The sequence below is a fragment of the Zonotrichia leucophrys genome, chromosome 1 (assembly GCF_028769735.1).
Source record: "Zonotrichia leucophrys gambelii isolate GWCS_2022_RI chromosome 1, RI_Zleu_2.0, whole genome shotgun sequence".
Taxonomy (NCBI): Eukaryota; Metazoa; Chordata; class Aves; order Passeriformes; family Passerellidae; genus Zonotrichia; species Zonotrichia leucophrys.
Window position 1 is genome coordinate 1272953 of NC_088169.1, and position 19759 is coordinate 1292711.

Below are 19759 nucleotides of genomic sequence, written 5' to 3' on the forward strand. Positions count from 1 at the left end.
CTGGGTTACTGACTGTGGCAGCACAGAGGCACTGGGTGACACTCTCTGTTCCCACAGAGGCACTGGGTGACACTCTCTGTTCCCACAGAGGCACTGGGTGACACTGCCTGTGGGTGACACTGCCCTGTTCCTCACAGAGGCACTGGGTGACACTTCCTGGTCCCACAGAGGCACTGGGTGACACTGCCTGTTCCTCACAGAGGCACTGGGTGACACTGCCTGTTCCTCACACAGGCACTGGGTGACACTGCCTGTTCCTCACAGAGGCACTGGGTGACACTGCCTGTTCCTCACAGAGGCACTGGGTGACACTGCCTGTTCCTCACAGAGGCACTGGGTGACACTGCCCTGTTCCCACAGAGGCACTGGGTGACACTGCCTGTTCCTCACAGAGGCACTGGGTGACACTGCCCTGTTCCTCACAGAGGCACTGGGTGACACTCCCTGTTCCTCAGAGGCACTGGGTGACACTGCCTGTTCCCACAGAGGCACTGGGTGACACTGCCTGTTCCTCACAGAGGCACTGGGTGACACTGCCTGTTCCTCACAGAGGCACTGGGTGACACTCCCTGTTCCTCACAGAGGCACTGGGTGACACTCCCTGTTCCCACAGAGGCACTGGGTGACACTGCCTGTTCCTCACAGAGGCACTGGGTGACACTGCCTGTTCCCACAGAGGCACTGGGTGACACTGCCCTGTTCCTCACAGAGGCACTGGGTGACACTGCCCTGTTCCCACAGAGGCACTGGGTGACACTGCCCTGTTCCCACAGAGGCACTGGGTGACACTGCCCTGTTCCTCACAGAGGCACTGGGTGACACTGCCTGTTCCCACACAGGCACTGGGTGACACTGCCTGTTCCTCACAGAGGCACTGGGTGACACTGCCCTGTTCCCACAGAGGCACTGGGTGACACTGCCCTGTTCCCACAGAGGCACTGGGTGACACTGCCCTGTTCCCACAGAGGCACTGGGTGACACTGCCTGTTCCCCACACAGGCACTGGGTGACACTCCCTGTTCCCACAGAGGCACTGGGTGACACTGCCCTGTTCCTCACAGAGGCACTGGGTGACACTTCCTGGTCCCACAGAGGCACTGGGTGACACTGCCCTGTTCCTCACAGAGGCACTGGGTGACACTTCCTGGTCCCACAGAGGCACTGGGTGACACTGCCTGTTCCTCACAGAGGCACTGGGTGACACTGCCCTGTTCCCACAGAGGCACTGGGTGACACTGCCCTGTTCCCACAGAGGCACTGGGTGACACTGCCTGTTCCTCACAGAGACACTGGGTGACACTGCCCTGTTCCCACAGAGGCACTGGGTGACACTGCCTGTTCCCACAGAGGCACTGGGTGACACTGCCTGTTCCTCACAGAGACACTGGGTGACACTGCCCTGTTCCTCACAGAGGCACTGGGTGACACTTCCTGTTCCCACAGAGGCACTGGGTGACACTGCCCTGTTCTCACAGAGGCACTGGGTGACACTGCCCTGTTCCTCAGAGGCACTGGGTGACACTGCCCTGTTCCCACAGAGGCACTGGGTGACACTCCCTGTTCCTACAGAGGCACTGGGTGACACTCCCTGTTCCTACAGAGGCACTGGGTGACACTGCCTGTTCCTCAGAGGCACTGGGTGACACTGCCTGTTCCCACAGAGGCACTGGGTGACACTGCCCTGTTCCTCACACAGGCACTGGGTGACACTGCCCTGTTCCTCACAGAGGCACTGGGTGACACTCCCTGTTCCCACAGAGGCACTGGGTGACACTGCCCTGTTCCCACACAGGCACTGGGTGACACTCCCTGTTCCCACAGAGGCACTGGGTGACACTGCCTGTTCCTCACAGAGGCACTGGGTGACACTGCCTGTTCCTCACACAGGCACTGGGTGACACTGCCTGTTCCTCACAGAGGCACTGGGTGACACTCACTGTTCCCACACAGGCACTGGGTGACACTGCCCTGTTCCTCACAGAGGCACTGGGTGACACTGCCTGTTCCCACAGAGGCACTGGGTGACACTGCCTGTTCCCACAGAGGCACTGGGTGACACTGCCCTGTTCCCACAGAGGCACTGGGTGACACTGCCTGTTCCTCACAGAGACACTGGGTGACACTGCCCTGTTCCCACAGAGGCACTGGGTGACACTCTCTGTTCCCACAGAGGCACTGGGTGACACTGCCTGTTCCTCACAGAGACACTGGGTGACACTGCCCTGTTCCTCACAGAGGCACTGGGTGACACTTCCTGGTCCCACAGAGGCACTGGGTGACACTGCCCTGTTCTCACAGAGGCACTGGGTGACACTGCCTGTTCCCACAGAGGCACTGGGTGACACTGCCCTGTTCCCACAGAGGCACTGGGTGACACTCCCTGTTCCCACAGAGGCACTGGGTGACACTTCCTGTTCCTCAGAGGCACTGGGTGACACTGCCTGTTCCTCAGAGGCACTGGGTGACACTGCCTGTTCCCACAGAGGCACTGGGTGACACTGCCCTGTTCCCACAGAGGCACTGGGTGACACTGCCCTGTTCCCACAGAGGCACTGGGTGACACTGCCCTGTTCCCACAGAGGCACTGGGTGACACTGCCTGTTCCTCACACAGGCACTGGGTGACACTGCCTGTTCCCACAGAGGCACTGGGTGACACTGCCCTGTTCCCACAGAGGCACTGGGTGACACTGCCTGTTCCCACAGAGGCACTGGGTGACACTGCCCTGTTCCCACAGAGGCACTGGGTGACACTGCCTGTTCCCACAGAGGCACTGGGTGACACTGCCCTGTTCCCACAGAGGCACTGGGTGACACTGCCCTGTTCCTCACAGAGGCACTGGGTGACACTGCCCTGTTCCTCACAGAGGCACTGGGTGACACTTCCTGTTCCCACACAGCCCCGGGGGGCACTTCCCCTGTCCCCACAGAGGCACTGGGTGACACTCCCTGTTCCCACAGAGGCACTGGGTGACACTGCCTGTTCCTCACAGAGGCACTGGGTGACACTCCCTGTTCCCACAGAGGCACTGGGTGACACTGCCTGTTCCTCACAGAGGCACTGGGTGACACTGCCTGTTCCCACAGGGGCACTGGGTGACACTGCCCTGTTCCCACAGAGGCACTGGGTGACACTGCCCTGTTCCCACAGAGGCACTGGGTGACACTGCCTGTTCCCACAGAGGCACTGGGTGACACTGCCCTGTTCCTCAGAGGCACTGGGTGACACTGCCTGTTCCCACAGAGGCACTGGGTGACACTTCCTGTTCCTCACAGAGGCACTGGGTGACACTGCCTGTTCCCACAGAGGCACTGGGTGACACTGCCTGTTCCTCAGAGGCACTGGGTGACACTGCCCTGTTCCCACAGAGGCACTGGGTGACACTGCCCTGTTCCTCACAGAGGCACTGGGTGACACTGCCCTGTTCCCACAGAGGCACTGGGTGACACTGCCCTGTTCCCACAGAGGCACTGGGTGACACTGCCTGTTCCCACAGAGGCACTGGGTGACACTCCCTGTTCCCACAGAGGCACTGGGTGACACTGCCCTGTTCCCACACAGGCACTGGGTGACACTGCCTGTTCCCACAGAGGCACTGGGTGACACTGCCTGTTCCCACAGAGGCACTGGGTGACACTGCCTGTTCCTCACACAGGCACTGGGTGACACTGCCTGTTCCTCACAGAGGCACTGGGTGACACTGCCCTGTTCCTCACAGAGGCACTGGGTGACACTGCCTGTTCCTCACAGAGGCACTGGGTGACACTGCCTGTTCCTCACAGAGGCACTGGGTGACATTCCCTGTTCCTCACAGAGGCACTGGGTGACACTCCCTGTTCCTCACACAGGCACTGGGTGACACTGCCTGTTCCTCACAGAGGCACTGGGTGACACTGCCTGTTCCCACAGAGGCACTGGGTGACACTGCCCTGTTCCTCACACAGGCACTGGGTGACACTGCCCTGTTCCTCACACAGGCACTGGGTGACACTGCCCTGTTCCTCACAGAGGCACTGGGTGACACTTCCTGTTCCCACAGAGGCACTGGGTGACACTGCCTGTTCCTCACACAGGCACTGGGTGACACTGCCCTGTTCCTCACAGAGGCACTGGGTGACACTTCCTGGTCCCACAGAGGCACTGGGTGACACTGCCTGTTCCTCACACAGGCACTGGGTGACACTGCCCTGTTCCTCACAGAGGCACTGGGTGACACTGCCTGTTCCTCACACAGGCACTGGGTGACACTGCCCTGTTCCCACAGAGGCACTGGGTGACACTGCCCTGTTCCCTCAGAGGCACTGGGTGACACTGCCCTGTTCCTCACAGCTGCTTCCCTTCCCTCCTTCCTGAGTCTGTGTCCAGGGCTGGCACAGTGGGGGAATCCTGGTAATTCCTGCACAGGCACCCATCCACAGAGACCTGAGTGCTGCCCACTGCTGGGGCTGAGCCTGTGCCACACCTGGGGCTGTGCCTGTGCCACACCTGGGGCTGTGTCTGTGCCACACCTGGGGGTCACCCTGTGCCACACCTGGGGCTCACCCTGTGCCACACCCGGGGCTGTGCCTGTGCCACACCTGGGGCTGTGCCTGTGCCACACCTGGGGCTGTGCCTGTGCCACACCTGGGGCTGTGTCTGTGCCACACCTGGGGGTCACCCTGTGCCACACCCGGGGCTAACCCTGTGCCACACCTGTGCCTGTGCCACACCTGTGCCTGTGCCACACCTGTGCCTGTGCCACACCTGGGGCTGTGTCTGTGCCACACCCAGGGCTCACCCTGTGCCACACCCGGGGCTGTGCCACACCCGGGGCTGAGCCTGTGCCACACCCGGGGCTGTGCCTGTGCCACACCTGTGGGGCTCACCCTGTGCCACACCTGGGGCTGTGCCTGTGCCACACCTGGGGCTGAGCCTGTGCCACACCCGGGGCTGTGCCTGTGCCACACCTGGGGCTGTGCCTGTGCCACACCTGTGCCTGTGCCACACCTATGGACTCACCCTGTGCCACACCCGGGGCTGTGCAACCCAGGGGAATTGCTGAATTTCCAGCTGAATCAGTGCAGATTTGGGAACTGCACTGTGATCCCTGCTTTAGCACAGCGCTGCCTTCATGGATAGGTGGTTTGTGTGCTAATTACAGCAGGTTTGGATGTGCTAATTAGCCTGTGCTAATTTCCCATGTTTGGTGGGAACACTGCCTGTGTTCAGTTTGTGCACCTCATACATGCAAAAGTAATCCAGCTGGTTTTCATTCTGCAGAACAGGTGAGAGAGAGGAGGAGGAAAAGAGGAGAAGATGCACAGGGAAGGATTTGTCAGCACTGAGCCCTGGGGTGGTGCTGAGCCCACTGCAGCTCTTGTATTCAATACAAGCACAGGCCTGGCCTAGGGAAGATAATAAATATTTAGTCAGTGTTTAATCCATTTACCCTGCACTGGTTCCGGCCAGGCCACAAATGAAACAAATGCAAGGGCACCACATTGTCCCAATTCCATTAGGGGCAGAAATGAGTGGAATTAGGTGGTGTGTGCTGGCTCCCTGCATTCCACAGTAAAATCCAGCAGCCTGACACCAACTTCTGCAACTAGAAATGGAAATGTGTCCTATTTTAGCAGGAAGAGTTTGTCAAACAAAAGCTGCTTTTTCTTTGCGCTCTGTAAAACTGGAGAAATTCTGGGGGCTGCAGGGAACTCTCTGCACTGATATTTGTGCTGGCAATTTCAATAATGGAGCTGTTGGTGTAGAGTAAAGGAGTTCACAGAAGGTCAGATGTTGAATGAAAAGCTACAGCTGCTGATGTGAATTGGAGTTCAATGAGAGCAGTGCCACTGGTGCACATCAGAGTTGCTGAATGCTGGGGAATTCACGTTTGCCATGTAGGATGCAAAGATTTGCTGTGTTCCAGCAGGAAATGGTGCCTGGAGAGCCAAGGTTCCTACAGGGTGATCTTTATTTTCCTGCAGGGATAGAACCCACTGAGGGTCTAATAGAATTAATTAATCAATTCTGTCTATCTAGAATTAATAAAAGGTTTTTATCTTGTATATCAAAGAGATATAAATGGCAGTTGTGGGATGAAATGAGCTCTAAGATCCCTTCCCATCCAAACCAAACTGGGATTCTGGGATTCAGCATTGTCCAGGCCCAGGTGCAGCACATGCTTGAGAAGGACATCAGTCTCAGTGTCTCAGTGTCCTCTCCAGACTTGCTTTAAATGCTTCTCCCAGATTTTAATGCTGTTATTGAGCCCCATGGCAGCAGAACTGGTGGATTAAGGCAGCTGCAGCCCTGGAAGTCCTTTCCTAGGAGTTCAGGAGAGGTTTGAGTGTCTCTGATCCTGTGCTGCTCCCTGCCGGGATCTGCCTCTCCATGGGGGTTTCATGTTTTGGGGATTTTTTGGAGTGGGAGGATTTCCATTTTGCACTACCTTTACCTGGCTGTCTCCTTGGGTATCAGTTATAAATAGCTGATATTCACTGGGGTACTTTTGGGATAACTTCCCACCTAACTGCACAAGAACTCTCTTGGAGAGGAATTTGATCAGAAATGAAGCTCTGCTTCAGCCACACTGCCCAGGGCCACACCCATGGCACAGAAGTGAATGCATGAACTTCAAATCTGTGTCATTCCAGTGCTAAATCTGTACTTAATTTTGCAAACAAATGCAAAGAAATAAGCATGGTGTTCCAAAGTGAGTGTGCAGCTATTTCTGTTCCTGATGTGCATTTACTGAGGGGTTTTGGTGTGCAGTGGCAGGAACTGACACTCTCCCTCCTGCTTCTCTCCCCCAGCTCCCACCCTGTTCCCTGCTGAGCTGGGTTTTCTTAACTAGCAAGGCAAGGAACAAAAAGCAGACTGTTTAAGTCAGACTCCTTTCCCTGAAAGCCTATTGAAGGCCTAGGCTCAATGTTTCATCTTGAGTGCTATTGTTTAATTGAAAACACATTTGCACACTCCCAGATGGAGCAGTGCTGAGGGGAGTCACAGATTTAAGGAATGTTTTATGTTAAGTGGAGCTAAAGTACAGATTTGCAGACTCAGTGATTCACTTCTCTGTGGTGCTGTTTTAGGACCCTGTGCTTTCATTGGGGTGATTTTGCAAAGTTTTTGTGCAGCTGCATTTGTTCTGGATGTTTCCTTGTAATTCCTCCAAGAGTTGAAAAGCAACTTCAGAAATATTTGTTAATCACACAAGGAAAGAAATCATTGAGCTCTTAAGTTTAAATAGTGTGTTAGTTTTAGCCTGGCATAATTTTGGGGGGAAGTTAGTGAGAATCTCAGATTTCCTGAGGCTGGCACAGCCCTGCCAGCCCATGCAGTGCCAGCTGTGCCCACCTTGTGCCCAGCCCAGAGCACTCAGTGCCACCTCCAGGGCACACCTGCAGGGATGGGCACTGCAAAGCTCCCTGGGCAGCCCCTGCCAAGGCCTGAGCTCCCTTTCCATGGGCAAATTGCTGCTGCTGTCCCAGCTGAGCCTGCCCTGGCCCAGCCTGAGGCCGCTCCCTCTGCTCCTGTCCCTGTTCCCTGCGAGCAGAGCCCGACCCCCCCGGCTGTGCCCTCCTGGCAGGGCCTTGTGCAGAGCCACGAGGGCCCCTGAGCCTCCTTTGCTCCAGCCCCAGCCTCCTCCTCAGTTCCAGCCTTCACTCCTCAGGGATTCTGCAGCCCCTTCCCAGCTCTGTCAGGGATTCTGCAGCCCCTTCCCAGCTCCTCAGGGATTCTGCAGCCCCTTCCAGCTCCTCAGGGATTCTGCAGCCCCTTCCAGCTCCTCAGGGATTCTGCAGCCCCTTCCAGCTCCTCAGGGATTCTGCAGCCCCTTCCAGCTCCCTCAGGGATTCTCCAGCCTTTTCCCAGCTCCCTCAGCCCCTCCTGGGCTCCAGCCCCTTCCTCAGCCTCGAACATCCCCACTCATGTGATCGTGCTCCCGGGGCAGGGCCTGAAGTTGCTCACTGCAGGCTGTAACTTGCCGACACTGTGTTTTGCAGGGCTCTAGCTGACATGAACAATGATGGCAGGATGGATCCCTTGGAGTTTTCCATAGCTATGAAGCTCATCAAGCTGAAGCTGCAGGGGTACCAGCTCCCGGCCGCGCTGCCACCCGTCATGAAGCAGCCGCCCCTCGCCCTGCCCGGTGCCCCAGGATTCGGTAAGATCCCCTTCTCCTCCATATTCCTCATTGTTAACTGGGACTGCAGCCATTGCATTGGCCTTTTGCAGTTTCTCCAAGAACATTTTGGGGAAAAGTGCTTCTAAAAACACATGGACTCAAACGCAGGTGTTGCACATGCACTGAGAGGAATTGCAATGGGCTTTTACCTGAGCTGAGCTCCTGTTTGCTTCAGGCTTGCACTGCTCCAAACAAAACATGGCTCAGGTAGCAGGGTACTCTAATACTCTAGTGCATTCCAAAGGGCTGGAGCTGTGGTTAAACTGTTGGCATTACTGCATCTCCAGCTTTGGATCTCTGCTCTGTTGTTCCTGAGTTTTTACAGTCTGCTTTGATGAGCAGTGCTGCTCTGGTGGGAGCTGCTGGGGTGAAGTATTGCCAAAGTCACCATCATTTCTGGGAAAAATATTGGGAAGATGGGATGGGGAAAGGAAAATAAGCAAATAAAATAACCAAATAAAGCCAAACCTCTTGGTCCTGTTGTGAGAGGATCTTTCCCTTTCTGCTTTACTCTTTGCTGTGGCTCAGGGTTATTGGTGCCTGGGAATCCTGGAATGGTTTGGGTTGGAGGGACCTTAAAGCCCCTCCAGTGCCACCCCTGCCATGGCAGGGACACCTCCCACTGTCCCCAGTGCCCAGCCTGGCCTTGGGCACTGCCAGGGATGCAGGGGCAGCCCCAGCTGCTCTGGGCACCTGTGCCAGGGAACAATTCCTCATTCCCAATATCCCATCTAAATGTCCTGAGGAAAGGGAACAGTGCTTTGATACACTGCTTGCAGCAGGGTGGTTTGATCCACTGTAACCCCACAAGTTTTACAGTCAGAAATAAAATTCTTTGGAAGAAGACAGTGAAACTGGGCAGAGCCAATGCAGGGTTAATTGAGAAAAGGCAGAAGGAAATGAGCCCCCACAAAGCCAAATGGTGATCCCCTGTTCTCACTGCCTGTAGATTGATGTGAGCTGTTTGCACACCCTCGTTCCTCCCCTGGCGCCACTGGCCCTCCTTAACCCCTGGTTCCTGCAGCTGTGCTTGCCCTCAGCCTCTCACCCTGTGCTCTCCATCAGCTTTGCCCTGGCTCATCCCAGCCCAGGGATCCCCCCAGTCCTGCAGCTGCTGGGCCGGCCTGGGGCTGCTGCTCCTCCTCCTGCCTGGGGCTGCTGCTCCCTCCCTGGGGCTGCTCCTCCTCCCTGGGGCTGCTCCTTCTCCCTGGGGCTGCTGCTCCTTCCTGGGGCTGCTCCCTCCCTGGGGCTGCTCCTTCCTGGGGCTGCTCCTCCTCCCTGGGGCTGCTCCTTCTCCCTGGGGCTGCTGCTCCCTGGGGCTGCTCCTTCTCCCTGGGGCTGCTCCTTCTCCCTGGGGGCTGCTCCTCCCTGGGGCTGCTGCTCCTCCCTGGGGCTGCTCCTTCTCCCTGGGGCTGCTCCTCCTCCCTGGGCCTGCTCCTTCTCCCTGGGGCTGCTGCTCCCTGGGGGCTGCTCCTTCTCCCTGGGGCTGCTGCTCCTTCCTGGGGCTGCTCCTCATCCCTGGGGCTGCTGCTCCTTCCTGGGGGCTCCTCCTTCTCCCTTGGGCTGCTCCTTCTCCCTTGGGGCTGCTCCTTCTCCCTGGGGCTGCTCCTCCCCCCTGGGGCTGCTCCTTCTCCCTGGGGCTGCTCCTTCCTGGGGCTCCTCCTTCCTGGGCTGCTCCTCCTCCCTGGGGCTGCTCCTCATCCCTGGGGCTGCTCCTCATCCCTGGGGCTGCTCCTTCTCCCTGGGGTTGCTCCTCATCCCTGGCGCTGCTCCTTCGTGGGGCTGCTCCTCCTTCCTGGGGCTGCTCCTCCTTCCTGGGGCTGCTCCTCCTTCCTGGGGCTGCTCCTCCTTTCTGGAGCTGCTGCTCCTCCCTGGGGCTGCTCCTTCTCCTCCCTTGGGGCTGCTCCTCATCCCTGGGCTGCTCCTCATCCCTGGGCCTGCTCCTTCTCCCTTGGGGCTGCTGCTCATCCTGGGGCTGCTCCTTCTCCCTGGGGCTGCTGCTCCTTCCTGGGGCTGCTCCTTCCTGGGGCTGCTCCTTCCTTGGGGCTGCTCCTCCTCCTCCCTTGGGGCTGCTGCTCCTCCCTGGGGCTGCTCCTCCTCCCTGGGGCTGCTCCTCCTCCCTGGGGCTGCTCCTCCTCCCTGGGGCTGCTCCTTCTCCCTGGGGCTGCTCCTCATCCCTGGGGCTGCTCCTCCTCCCTTGGGGCTGCTCCTTCTCCCTGGGGCTGCTTCTCCTCCCTGGGGCTTCTCCTTGGGGCTGCTGCTCCTTCCTGGGGCTGCTCCTCCCTCCCTGGGGCTGCTGCTCCTCATCCCTGGGGCTGCTCCATCCTTGGGGCTGCTCCTTCCTGGGGCTGCTCCTTTCTGGGGCTGCTCCTTCTCCCTGGGGCTGCTCCTTCCTGGGGGCTGCTCCTTCTCCCTGGGGCTGCTCCTCCTTCCTGGGCCTGCTCCTCATCCCTGGGGCTCCTCCTCCCTGGGGGCTGCTCCTTCTCCCTGGGGCTGCTCCTCCTCCTCCTCTCTGGGGCTGCTGCTCCTCATCCCTGGGGCTGCTGCTCCTTCCTGGGGCTGCTCCTTCTCCCTGGGGCTGCTCCTCCTCCCTTGGGGCTGCTCCTCCTCCCTGGGGGCTGCTCCTCCTCCTCCCTGGGGCTGCTCCTTCTCCCTGGGGCTGCTCCTCCTCCCTGGGGCTGCTCCTCCTCCCTGGGGCTGCTCCTTCTCCCTGGGGCTGCTCCTCCCTCACTGGGGCTGCTCCTCCCTGGGGCTGCTCCTCTCTCAGGTTAGGGCGCCCAGTTCATTCCCTTTGTAGCAGATGCTGCTGGGCAGCTGGGGGCAGTGCTGGCCCGCTCTGGGGCTGTCCCCGTGTCCCGTTCGTGTCCCCGTGTCCCGTTCGTGTCCCCGCAGTGCCACCCCGGGCTTGGGAGGTGCCGCTGGAGGTGTCGGTGACCCCGCGGGCGCCGGCTCGGTGTGCGTCAGAACCAACGTGTGCTTTTCTCGCCCGTAGGTCTCGGGGGCATTGCCAACATGCCATCCCTCAGCAGCGTGGCCCCGGTGCCCATGGCATCCATCCCGGTGGTGGGGATGTCCCCCCCGCTGGTGTCCTCTGTCCCCGCCGCCGTCCCTCCCCTGGCTAACGGAGCTCCTGCTGTCATCCAGCCCCTGCCTGCTTTCGCTCACGCCGGTACGCCGCTCTCACTCTCTTCTCCTGCTCCTAACAGCTCCCCTGCATTTCCTGGCCCCCGTGGGACTGGCCTCTCCAGTGCTGCCCGTGGGGAAGGACTGGGCTTTGCTTTAGCCCACTTGGCACACTTGGAGAAGAGCTGAAAGGAGGAATGTGGACATGGCCTCCTGCAGGAGTCCCTCGTGGTGAGAAAATCAAGCAGCACTTGGAGAAATGAACCTGCCAGGAAGCTGCTGCCTGGAAATTGGGCCTCTCCTGTCTCTTTGTACTGCTGTCTCTTAGGGTGACTTAAATACCGAACTCCATGTGCCAAAATATCATTTGGCATCAACAGGGTTTCCATACAGCTGTGGAAGTAAAAGATAAGAGGGAAGTGCCCTTGTGTTTCCCCCCCATCCTGCTGGATTCTGATCTTTATATTGTTAAGAAGTTCCCATCAGAGGCACAGTGCTTGTAGTGGATGTAGGAGTGACAGAACGCCATGGGGATTGCCTGGCTCACTGTGAACAGCAATAAATCCCTGTTTTCTCTCTTCCCAGCCACTTTGCCAAAGAGTTCTTCCTTCAGCCGCTCGGGGCCGGGAGCTCAGCTCAATGCCAAGCTGCAAAAGGCACAATCCTTCGACGTGGCCAGGTGGGGCTGGGGCACACAGGTTGGGTCCCCAGGGCTGGGAAAACTCCTTCCCTTTCCCAAAGTGACCATCTGAAATCATAGTTCTGGAGAAATCAGTTCTGCAGAGGTTCAGCATTCCCTGGGGTGCTGTGGCTTTGCTGCACCTTTTAATGCTCCAGGAGCAGGGAGTCATGGAAGTGAAGTAATTAACTATTAACAGTGATGACATGATCTCCACTTGATTTTTAGAACAGCATTTGCTTCCATAAACAAAACCTGCATCGTGCACAGGCACTCCTGGTACTGGGAAAACAACACAAGTAATGCATGATTTAAAATTAGCAACTGCAGGGTAATTGCTAAAAGCAAAATATTTCGTAGATCTCATATTTTAAATGCACTCCACATCACTGTTTCTTCTATATTCTTGAAGTTCTGTGTGAAAAATCACTTTAAGGGCTTTTAGATTATTCCAAGGCCTATAAAAACGTCTGGTTGGGCAAAAAGGGTTTTACTGTGGTTTAAAAAAATGGATCTGAAACTTCCTGAGAGGAGTTAAGAGAGGGATTTCCCAAAGTCCTTGTAAATCATCTCTCCCATGGATCTATGGCTCAGGGTTTTTGCAGGAGGAAAATGGATGGCACACAATTAAATGATCTGGTTTTATTTTCATTTCCTTCTGCAGGCTTGTCTATTGCCCTGCTGTTAGATAAGTGACACTACTCAGTATTGATTTGGAGTATTGACTCCAAATAATTTAAAGTCTTTCAAAACAATTCATTTTCTCTCTGAAACCTAAACTGGCCAGGAACAGAATAGGGGTGCTCTGGTATAATTTATGTGTAACACAGAAATTAAAATGTGTGGGACCCCCAAATCCAGCAAAACTGAGGAGAAATTCCTATGGGTAAAAATTAAATATTTGGCCTTTTTTCTTATTTTCATTATTGAAGGGGCAGCTTGGTTTTGCTTTGCTCCCATGAAGGGATATTATTAAAGCTCAAGAGTTTGGAAATCAAAAATAAAAATAGAGATACTGGTTTGTGTCTTGTCATGTGAGAATGGTTTATAAGGTCAGCAAAAGGACAGATTTTGATTGTGCCTAAAGGCAGAAAAACTCCTCTCCTTGTTTTTCAGAATTAGGATTGCTCAGCCATCAAGCCTGGGAAATTAGGGGTGCAAATCAACTCAGCCTGTTATGGGAATGGATTAGAACTGGGAATATTACATTCCTTACTTGTTCCATTAGGAGAAACTTTACATTCAAGTGTGGCTTTTTCACACCTTTTTTTCTACATTTCCAGGATGTTTTACATTTGTTTGCCTTCAGCAGCTCTGTTTGGCTAAGAGAAACAGTTAAAGATAGAGTAAAATGTTACTCTGCATTTCTTGCTACATGTTTAGGTAAAATCTTGTAGCTCCTCTGAACAATTTAGGTTCCTTCATTCTCTCCCAGTAAAGAAAAAGGAAAACACTTTAAAAAAACAAACAAACAAACAAAAACCATCTTCCAAGAGAGTGAATTGTGAAATGTTTGCAAGCAAGAGGTCAAATCTGTGGTGGTTTCAGGAATAGCAGGGAATATTAGATCATGGAATAATGGAATGGTTTGGGTTGGGAGGGACCTCAGAGCCACCCAGTGCCACCCCTGCCATGGCAGGGACACCTCCCCCTGTGCCAGTGTCCAGCCTGGCCCTGGGCACTGCCAGGGGACAGGGACACCTCAGAACCTCCCAAGCCTCACAGCAAAACTGGGGGCAAGAACATTTTCAGGCATCAAACTTGATCTCAGTGCAGCCCTTCAGCCTCTTGTGAGGGGCTGAGGCCCTGGCACACGGTGCCCAGAGCAGCTGGGGCTGCCCTGGAGCCCTGGCAGTGCCAGGGCCAGGCTGGGCACTGGGCACAGTGGGAGTGTCCCTGCCATGGCAGGGTGGCACTGGGAGGCTCTGAGGCCCCTCCAGCCCTGCCCCTGCTGTGGTTTGTGACTCTGTGATTGTTCCATGCCCTTCCTGAGATGAAGTCCCCAAGTGTCCCTTTCTCCCTGCCCTCCCTGCAGCTCCCCTGCCGTGGCAGAGTGGGCTGTGCCTCAGTCCTCGCGCCTCAAGTACCGGCAGCTCTTCAACAGCCACGACAAAACCATGAGTGGGCACCTGACAGGTACTGGCACAGCTTCTCTTGTCTCCCTGTTTCCAGCTCCCAGAGCCAATTTCATGCCTCTGAGGGTGTTGTTCACATAGGAAGAGGCTCATCAGTGTTTTTCTCTTTTAATCTCCCGAGTGCTCAATGCTCTTGTTTAGAAGCAAATACTCATCACAGCTGGGATCACTTTAGCACCATTTATTTTCTGCAAAATTGACCTTGGGAAGCGTTTCTGGAAAAGGGCACAGTGGGTTCTGTGAAAACTTGTGCAGCCATTTCCAGTGCTTGGTTCACCCATGTGGTAATCACATATCCTCTGAACAGAGAGAGACACAGCTCTCTGCCAGGATTTTCCCTTCCTGGGAAGCTGTGAGAAGCTGTAAGGAAGCTCAGAGAAGAGAATAAAAAACAATTCTTGTCTCCGTTTGCTGCACCTGTTGTTGTGCACATGTAGAATGTGTTATGAGATTGTTTACCAAAAGGCAATTTCTTAATTAGACACTGGATAGGGTTTAGGTAGATTGACCAATTAGATTAAAGCTGTATCTAACAGTCTGTAAGAGTTATGAGTTTCTTAATAGTACAGTATAATATAGTATAGCTTAATTAAGCAATTAAGCTATACTATATTATTGAGCTATACTATATTAAATTGATCAGCTATACTATATTATTGAGCTATACTATATTAAATTGATCAGCCTTCTGCAATCCTAGAGTCAATGGTAATTATTTCCTGTTCAGGGGACCATTGCCACGATACACCCACTGCTGAGAGCAGTTCCAGGGGGAGACTGGAACTGGTCCCCTGCCTTGATTTTGCCAGTTCTGGTGCATGTCTGTGACTTAGAGCTTTCTTGGGTTTTAATCTGAGGGATTTGGTTGCCCAGAGCAGCTGGGGCTGCCCCTGCATCCCTGGCAGTGCCAAGGCCAGGCTGGGCACTGGGGACAGGGGGAGGTGTCCCTGCCATGGCAGGGGTGGGATGAAATGAGCTCTAAGGTCATTCTGTGGGATTCTGTGGCTGTTGTGCAGAACTGAAGTGTTATTTCTTGGTTATTGGGGGAGCCAAGTTCTGCTGCTCACATCTCTTGCTTATTTGTTAATATTTGTTTCCCTTCTAGGTCCCCAAGCAAGAACGATTCTCATGCAGTCCAGTTTACCCCAGGCTCAGCTGGCTACAATATGGTAATTAAATGTTTCCATTTCCATCAAAACACAAACTCTGCTGAAACCTCTGCCCTGGAGCCCGTGGGGTTTTCTCCATTTTCAGTCTCACTGATAAATCACACGTTGCTCCTTGTCCTGTGTAACTTTATAAACAAAACCTGCACTTCTGTGCCTTTCCTAGGAGTATTCCACAAGAGCAGCAGGAGCATTTTTGTGTCCCAAAACATCTTTTGTGTGATGATTTGGAAGTTGTGGTTCAGTGCTGGGTTTTTAGGCAGAGCAGATGTTCAGCATCCTGTGCCTTCCACATCCCCTGACATTCCCCAGGGGAATTTACCTTTGCACAGGTGGCAGAGCAGGGAGCTTAACCCAAGGCACACTTGCTGTGGGGTTTCTGTGCCTTTTCCATGGGTATGGCAGGGCTGATTTCCCAGGGACATGTACAGTCATGGATTTTAAAGGCATTTGTCTCAGCTTCCCTTTTGCCTTCCAACTTGTTGTCTGCTGAACTTTATGATGTGTTGGAGATTTTTTCAGAGATGGCCTAGAAGGCAGCTGTGAGGAGCAGATTCTCACAGCCTGTTTCTGTGAACAGCAGAGGTTCTCAGGTTATTTTTAATTACAGGTAAAAGTGACAAACATGAAGGCCTTGAGAGCCTTGCACACCAGAGTTCTCAGGCAGCTTTCTCATAACAAGTGGATGTTCTATCTTTGGCTGTTTTGGGAAAGCAAGAATAATTTTGAGAACCCAAATCTTGGTATTGGAAACATAAGGAGGAGTTGGTGTGTTATCTCTGACCTATTGTGAGCTCAGATTTTGCAATATGCATGAAGTGAATTAACACTGTTATAAAAGGTGCCTGATTGATGAATAAAGTGGAGTCGATGCTGACCAACGCAAGGTGGGTCGTCTCCCTCCAACTTCAATAATGATGTTTTTATTGCCCCATGGGAAGTTGTTCCTCATGAACTCCTGTCCTTTAGGAGTGTTTGCTGAGGAGCACTGGAGCAGGCCCAGGGGCTCAGTGTGAGGGTGGCAGTGCTGCAGCCACTCTGACAGGGCCATTCAGCCGCCCTTGTTCTCTTTGCAAAGCACTGGCAGTTGTGGTATAAATTAAAAACCACTCTTGCCTGCTCTGTTTCCTGACAAAGGGATAAAAACAAAGCAGCCCAGTCCCCCAGCAGATGATTAACCAAGAAATGCTCTGCTTTTGCCAGCCTTGGAGTGCTGGTGTGGGCAGGCAGCTGCCACCAGGACTCTCTGAGCTGGGGACAGTGACAGCTGCCAGTGCACTGAGATGGGGAGGGGACATTGCAGCTCCTGTTGGTCCTTCCTGGCCCTGCTCTGGGCTGAGGTTTGCCAGTGCTGGGGCTGGAATCCCTGGCACAGACACTCCAAGGGAGCAGCTGGTGCTCAGCCTCTGGGCTGTCCTGGGAGCTGTGGCCCAGCTGATCACTCATTTCTGTGCCTTCTCCTGGCTTGTGCCTGAGCTGAGCCTGAGCATTCAGTGCCACAGGGGGGCATGGAGTGAGGCTGGGATTGTCTCCCAAACTTCAATCCCATCAGCAAAGTCCTGTGCCCTGGGACTGCAGAAGGATTTTTCACTTACTTCCCTTGGGTTCTCCCAGTATCTTGGGAGATTTCCCTGCATGATTAGAGTGCAGCATGCTGGAGAAACAAATCCTGAGCTGAAGAGACCCCCAGGGACCCCCCAGTGCCAGCCCTGCCCTGCCCAGAGCCCACCAAGCCCAGCCTGGGCATCCCTGGCAGCCTCAGGGCTGTGCCCATTCCCAGGGGCAGTGCCCAGCACCCTCTGGGGAAGAACCTTTCCCTAAAATCCAACTAACTCTGCCCTTGCCCACTCCAGCTGCTCCCTGGTGCTGTCCCTGGCTGTTCATTTTGTGCTACACCACCTTAACAGGAGTGGAAGCATCTTGTGCCTCTCTTGGAGCTCTGCTGTGGGGCCATCCAGAGACACGAGTCTGTCATTTTCAGTATGTGCATGATGCCAGGGTGGGTTGTGCTTGTCAGGACTAGAACATCAATGGCTTTGATTTCACTGCCAGTGGGTGCCCTGGAAGAGACAGTGTGGGATCTCAGCAGCTCAGCACTGAGGTGTCACCGAGAGCACCCTTGGGGGGCTCGGGAGTCCTGGAATGTTCCAGAAGTGTCTGGTGGCTGGACTTTGATCCCACACAGGAGACGACACCTGTATGAGGACAGGAGGGTTTCACCGGGGTGAATGGTGAAGGGATTGGTTAATTAGAGAGTGAAACACAGGGTTTAGGATTTCTGTAAGAGAAGTAAGATGGAGGAATTGGGGCGTGTCCTGTCCTTCTTCTTCTTCTCCTCCATCTTCTGTGGTGATGGTGGCACTTTGGGATTGGTCATTACTAAAAGTGCACTGGGCAATAAGGGTGAAAGGTATTGGGGAAAAATGATAAATATTGTACACGTAACAATGGGTATAAAGATAGGTGACCGCCCGGAGGGCAGGGAGTGTGCTCATGGCTGGCTGCTGAGCAGAGCTCTGTCGGGCCCAGAGAAAATCTTTTAGATAAACAATTAATAAACACCGAGACCGAGAAAAGAACTGAAGCCTCTTCTGTTCCTTTGAAACGCGGCTGCCCCAAGGCCACCCCGGGCCTTTCCAGGCCCTCCAAACAGCCCAAAACCAGACAGACAGGAGCCTCCAGGGAGAAGGAGACCAAAGCTAACATTCTGCCAAACACCTGAGCTGCTCCCTTTGGGTGTTCATGGGGTGTTCAGGAGAACTCCACTGGTTCAAGGTCCTTCTCTGGCACGAGCTCCTGGCAGCACCAGAGCAGGAGAAGCTGTGGCTGCAAGGCTGGATTTCAGACAGACAGCCGTGAGAAATGGGGGAAATAGGGAAACATTTGGGGTTTGCTTTTCATTTGTGTTGAAAAAACAGAGTAGTGTGAAAAAAATAGTGAAAAATTGAAAGAAATTGGAGCTGTGTATGTTGAAACAATGCCTCATTTCATTTGTGTTGAAAAAACAGAGTAGTGTGAAAAAAATAGTGAAAAATTGAATGAAATTGGAACTGTGTATGTTGAAACAATGCCTTTGAACAGTGATTTCTAATATTTAATAATTTCCTCGCTTTTCCCTTCCCTTTAACAAGGAATCTCTCTGACATTGATCAAGATGGGAAGCTGACAGCTGAGGAGTTTATCCTGGCTATGCACCTCATTGATGTGGCCATGTCTGGCCAGCCACTGCCTCCTGCCCTGCCCCCAGAGTACATCCCCCCTTCATTCAGGTAACTCCCATCCCCTGGGAGTCCCACTCTTGGGTTCTGTGGGTCATTTGGGATGGTTCTGTGTCATTTGGGATGGTTCTGTGTGGTTCTGTGTCATTTGGGATGGTTGTGTGCCATTTGGGATGGTTCTGTGTCATTTGGGATGGTTCTGTGTGGTTCTGTGTCATTTGGGATGGTTCTGTGTGGTTCTGTGCCATTTGGGATGGTTCTGTGTCATTTGGGATGGTTCTGTGTGGTTCTGTGTCATTTGGGATGGTTCTGTGCCATTTGGGATGGTTCTGTGTGGTTCTGTGTCATTTGGGATGGTTCTGTGTGGTTCTGTGCCATTTGGGATGGTTCTGTGCCATTTGGGATGGTTCTGTGTGGTTCTGTGTCATTTGGGATGGTTCTGTGTCATTTGGGATGGTTCTGTGTCATTTGGGATGGTTCTGTGTCATTTGGGATGGTTCTGTGTCATTTGGGATGGCTCTGTGTGGTTCTGTGTCATTTGGGATGGTTCTGTGCCATTTGGGATGGTTCTGTGCCATTTGGGATGGCTCTGTGTGGTTCTGTGCCATTTGGGATGGTTCTGTGCCATTTGGGATGGTTCTGTGCCATTTGGGATGGTTCTGTGCCATTTGGGATGGCTCTGTGTGGTTCTGTGCCATTTGGGATGGCTCTGGGAGTGCCAAGCACAGGAGTGAGCAGTGAGCCCTCACCTTTTGCCCTGTGAGAGCAGGCTTTGGGTGGGTGTTTATGCTGACACACCTTCCAGGCCTGCCCAGTCTGGCCATAGAAGCCTAGATTTAAGTTCAGGGTTGTTTTCCTGCAGAGCAGTCAGATGGATTGGAATTCCAGGATGGATTTGCACTGCACTGCATCCAGACCTCCTTGGGCACAGCTGGGTTTGGCAGCAGTGGGCTCACTCATCACTTCTCCTGCTCCATTTCACTTCTTTGGGGAGAAATGGATGGGAAGAAAGTAACAGCAATGAAAAGAAGTGTTTTTATACTGACTTCTTCAGGTGTCCTCCTAAAGATTCCCAATATTTGTGTATTCCACCTGGGATCTTGCTTTTAGCTTGACTATAGTGAGCTCTTCCTCTGCCTCTGCTGTTTTTGCTATAGTTTAAGTCAGCATTTCCCCAAGCCCAGACTGTCTGGGGAAAAATCTCCCCCCAAGGGAGAGATCTTGGGGACATTCTGGGGAGATTTTGAACCCATGTGGAAGCAGAATTTGGGACT

General features: G+C 54.1%; 1 protein-coding gene across 4 annotated transcripts in view; it reads left to right on the plus strand.

The window, feature by feature from the left end:
* The window catches only part of ITSN1 (intersectin 1), a 117636-nt gene that overhangs the window by 31611 nt on the left and 66266 nt on the right, over positions 1 to 19759 (plus strand). For 3 of the 4 annotated variants that reach the window (XM_064704346.1, XM_064704372.1, XM_064704354.1), the window contains 6 exons: positions 7983 to 8143; positions 11157 to 11333; positions 11873 to 11966; positions 14002 to 14102; positions 15207 to 15270; positions 18399 to 18536. In XM_064704346.1, the coding sequence (XP_064560416.1) occupies positions 7983 to 8143; positions 11157 to 11333; positions 11873 to 11966; positions 14002 to 14102; positions 15207 to 15270; positions 18399 to 18536 (735 nt within the window). The remainder of the gene's footprint in view (positions 1 to 7982; positions 8144 to 11156; positions 11334 to 11872; positions 11967 to 14001; positions 14103 to 15206; positions 15271 to 18398; positions 18537 to 19759) is intronic. The other variant, XM_064704362.1, reaches the window with a different exon arrangement.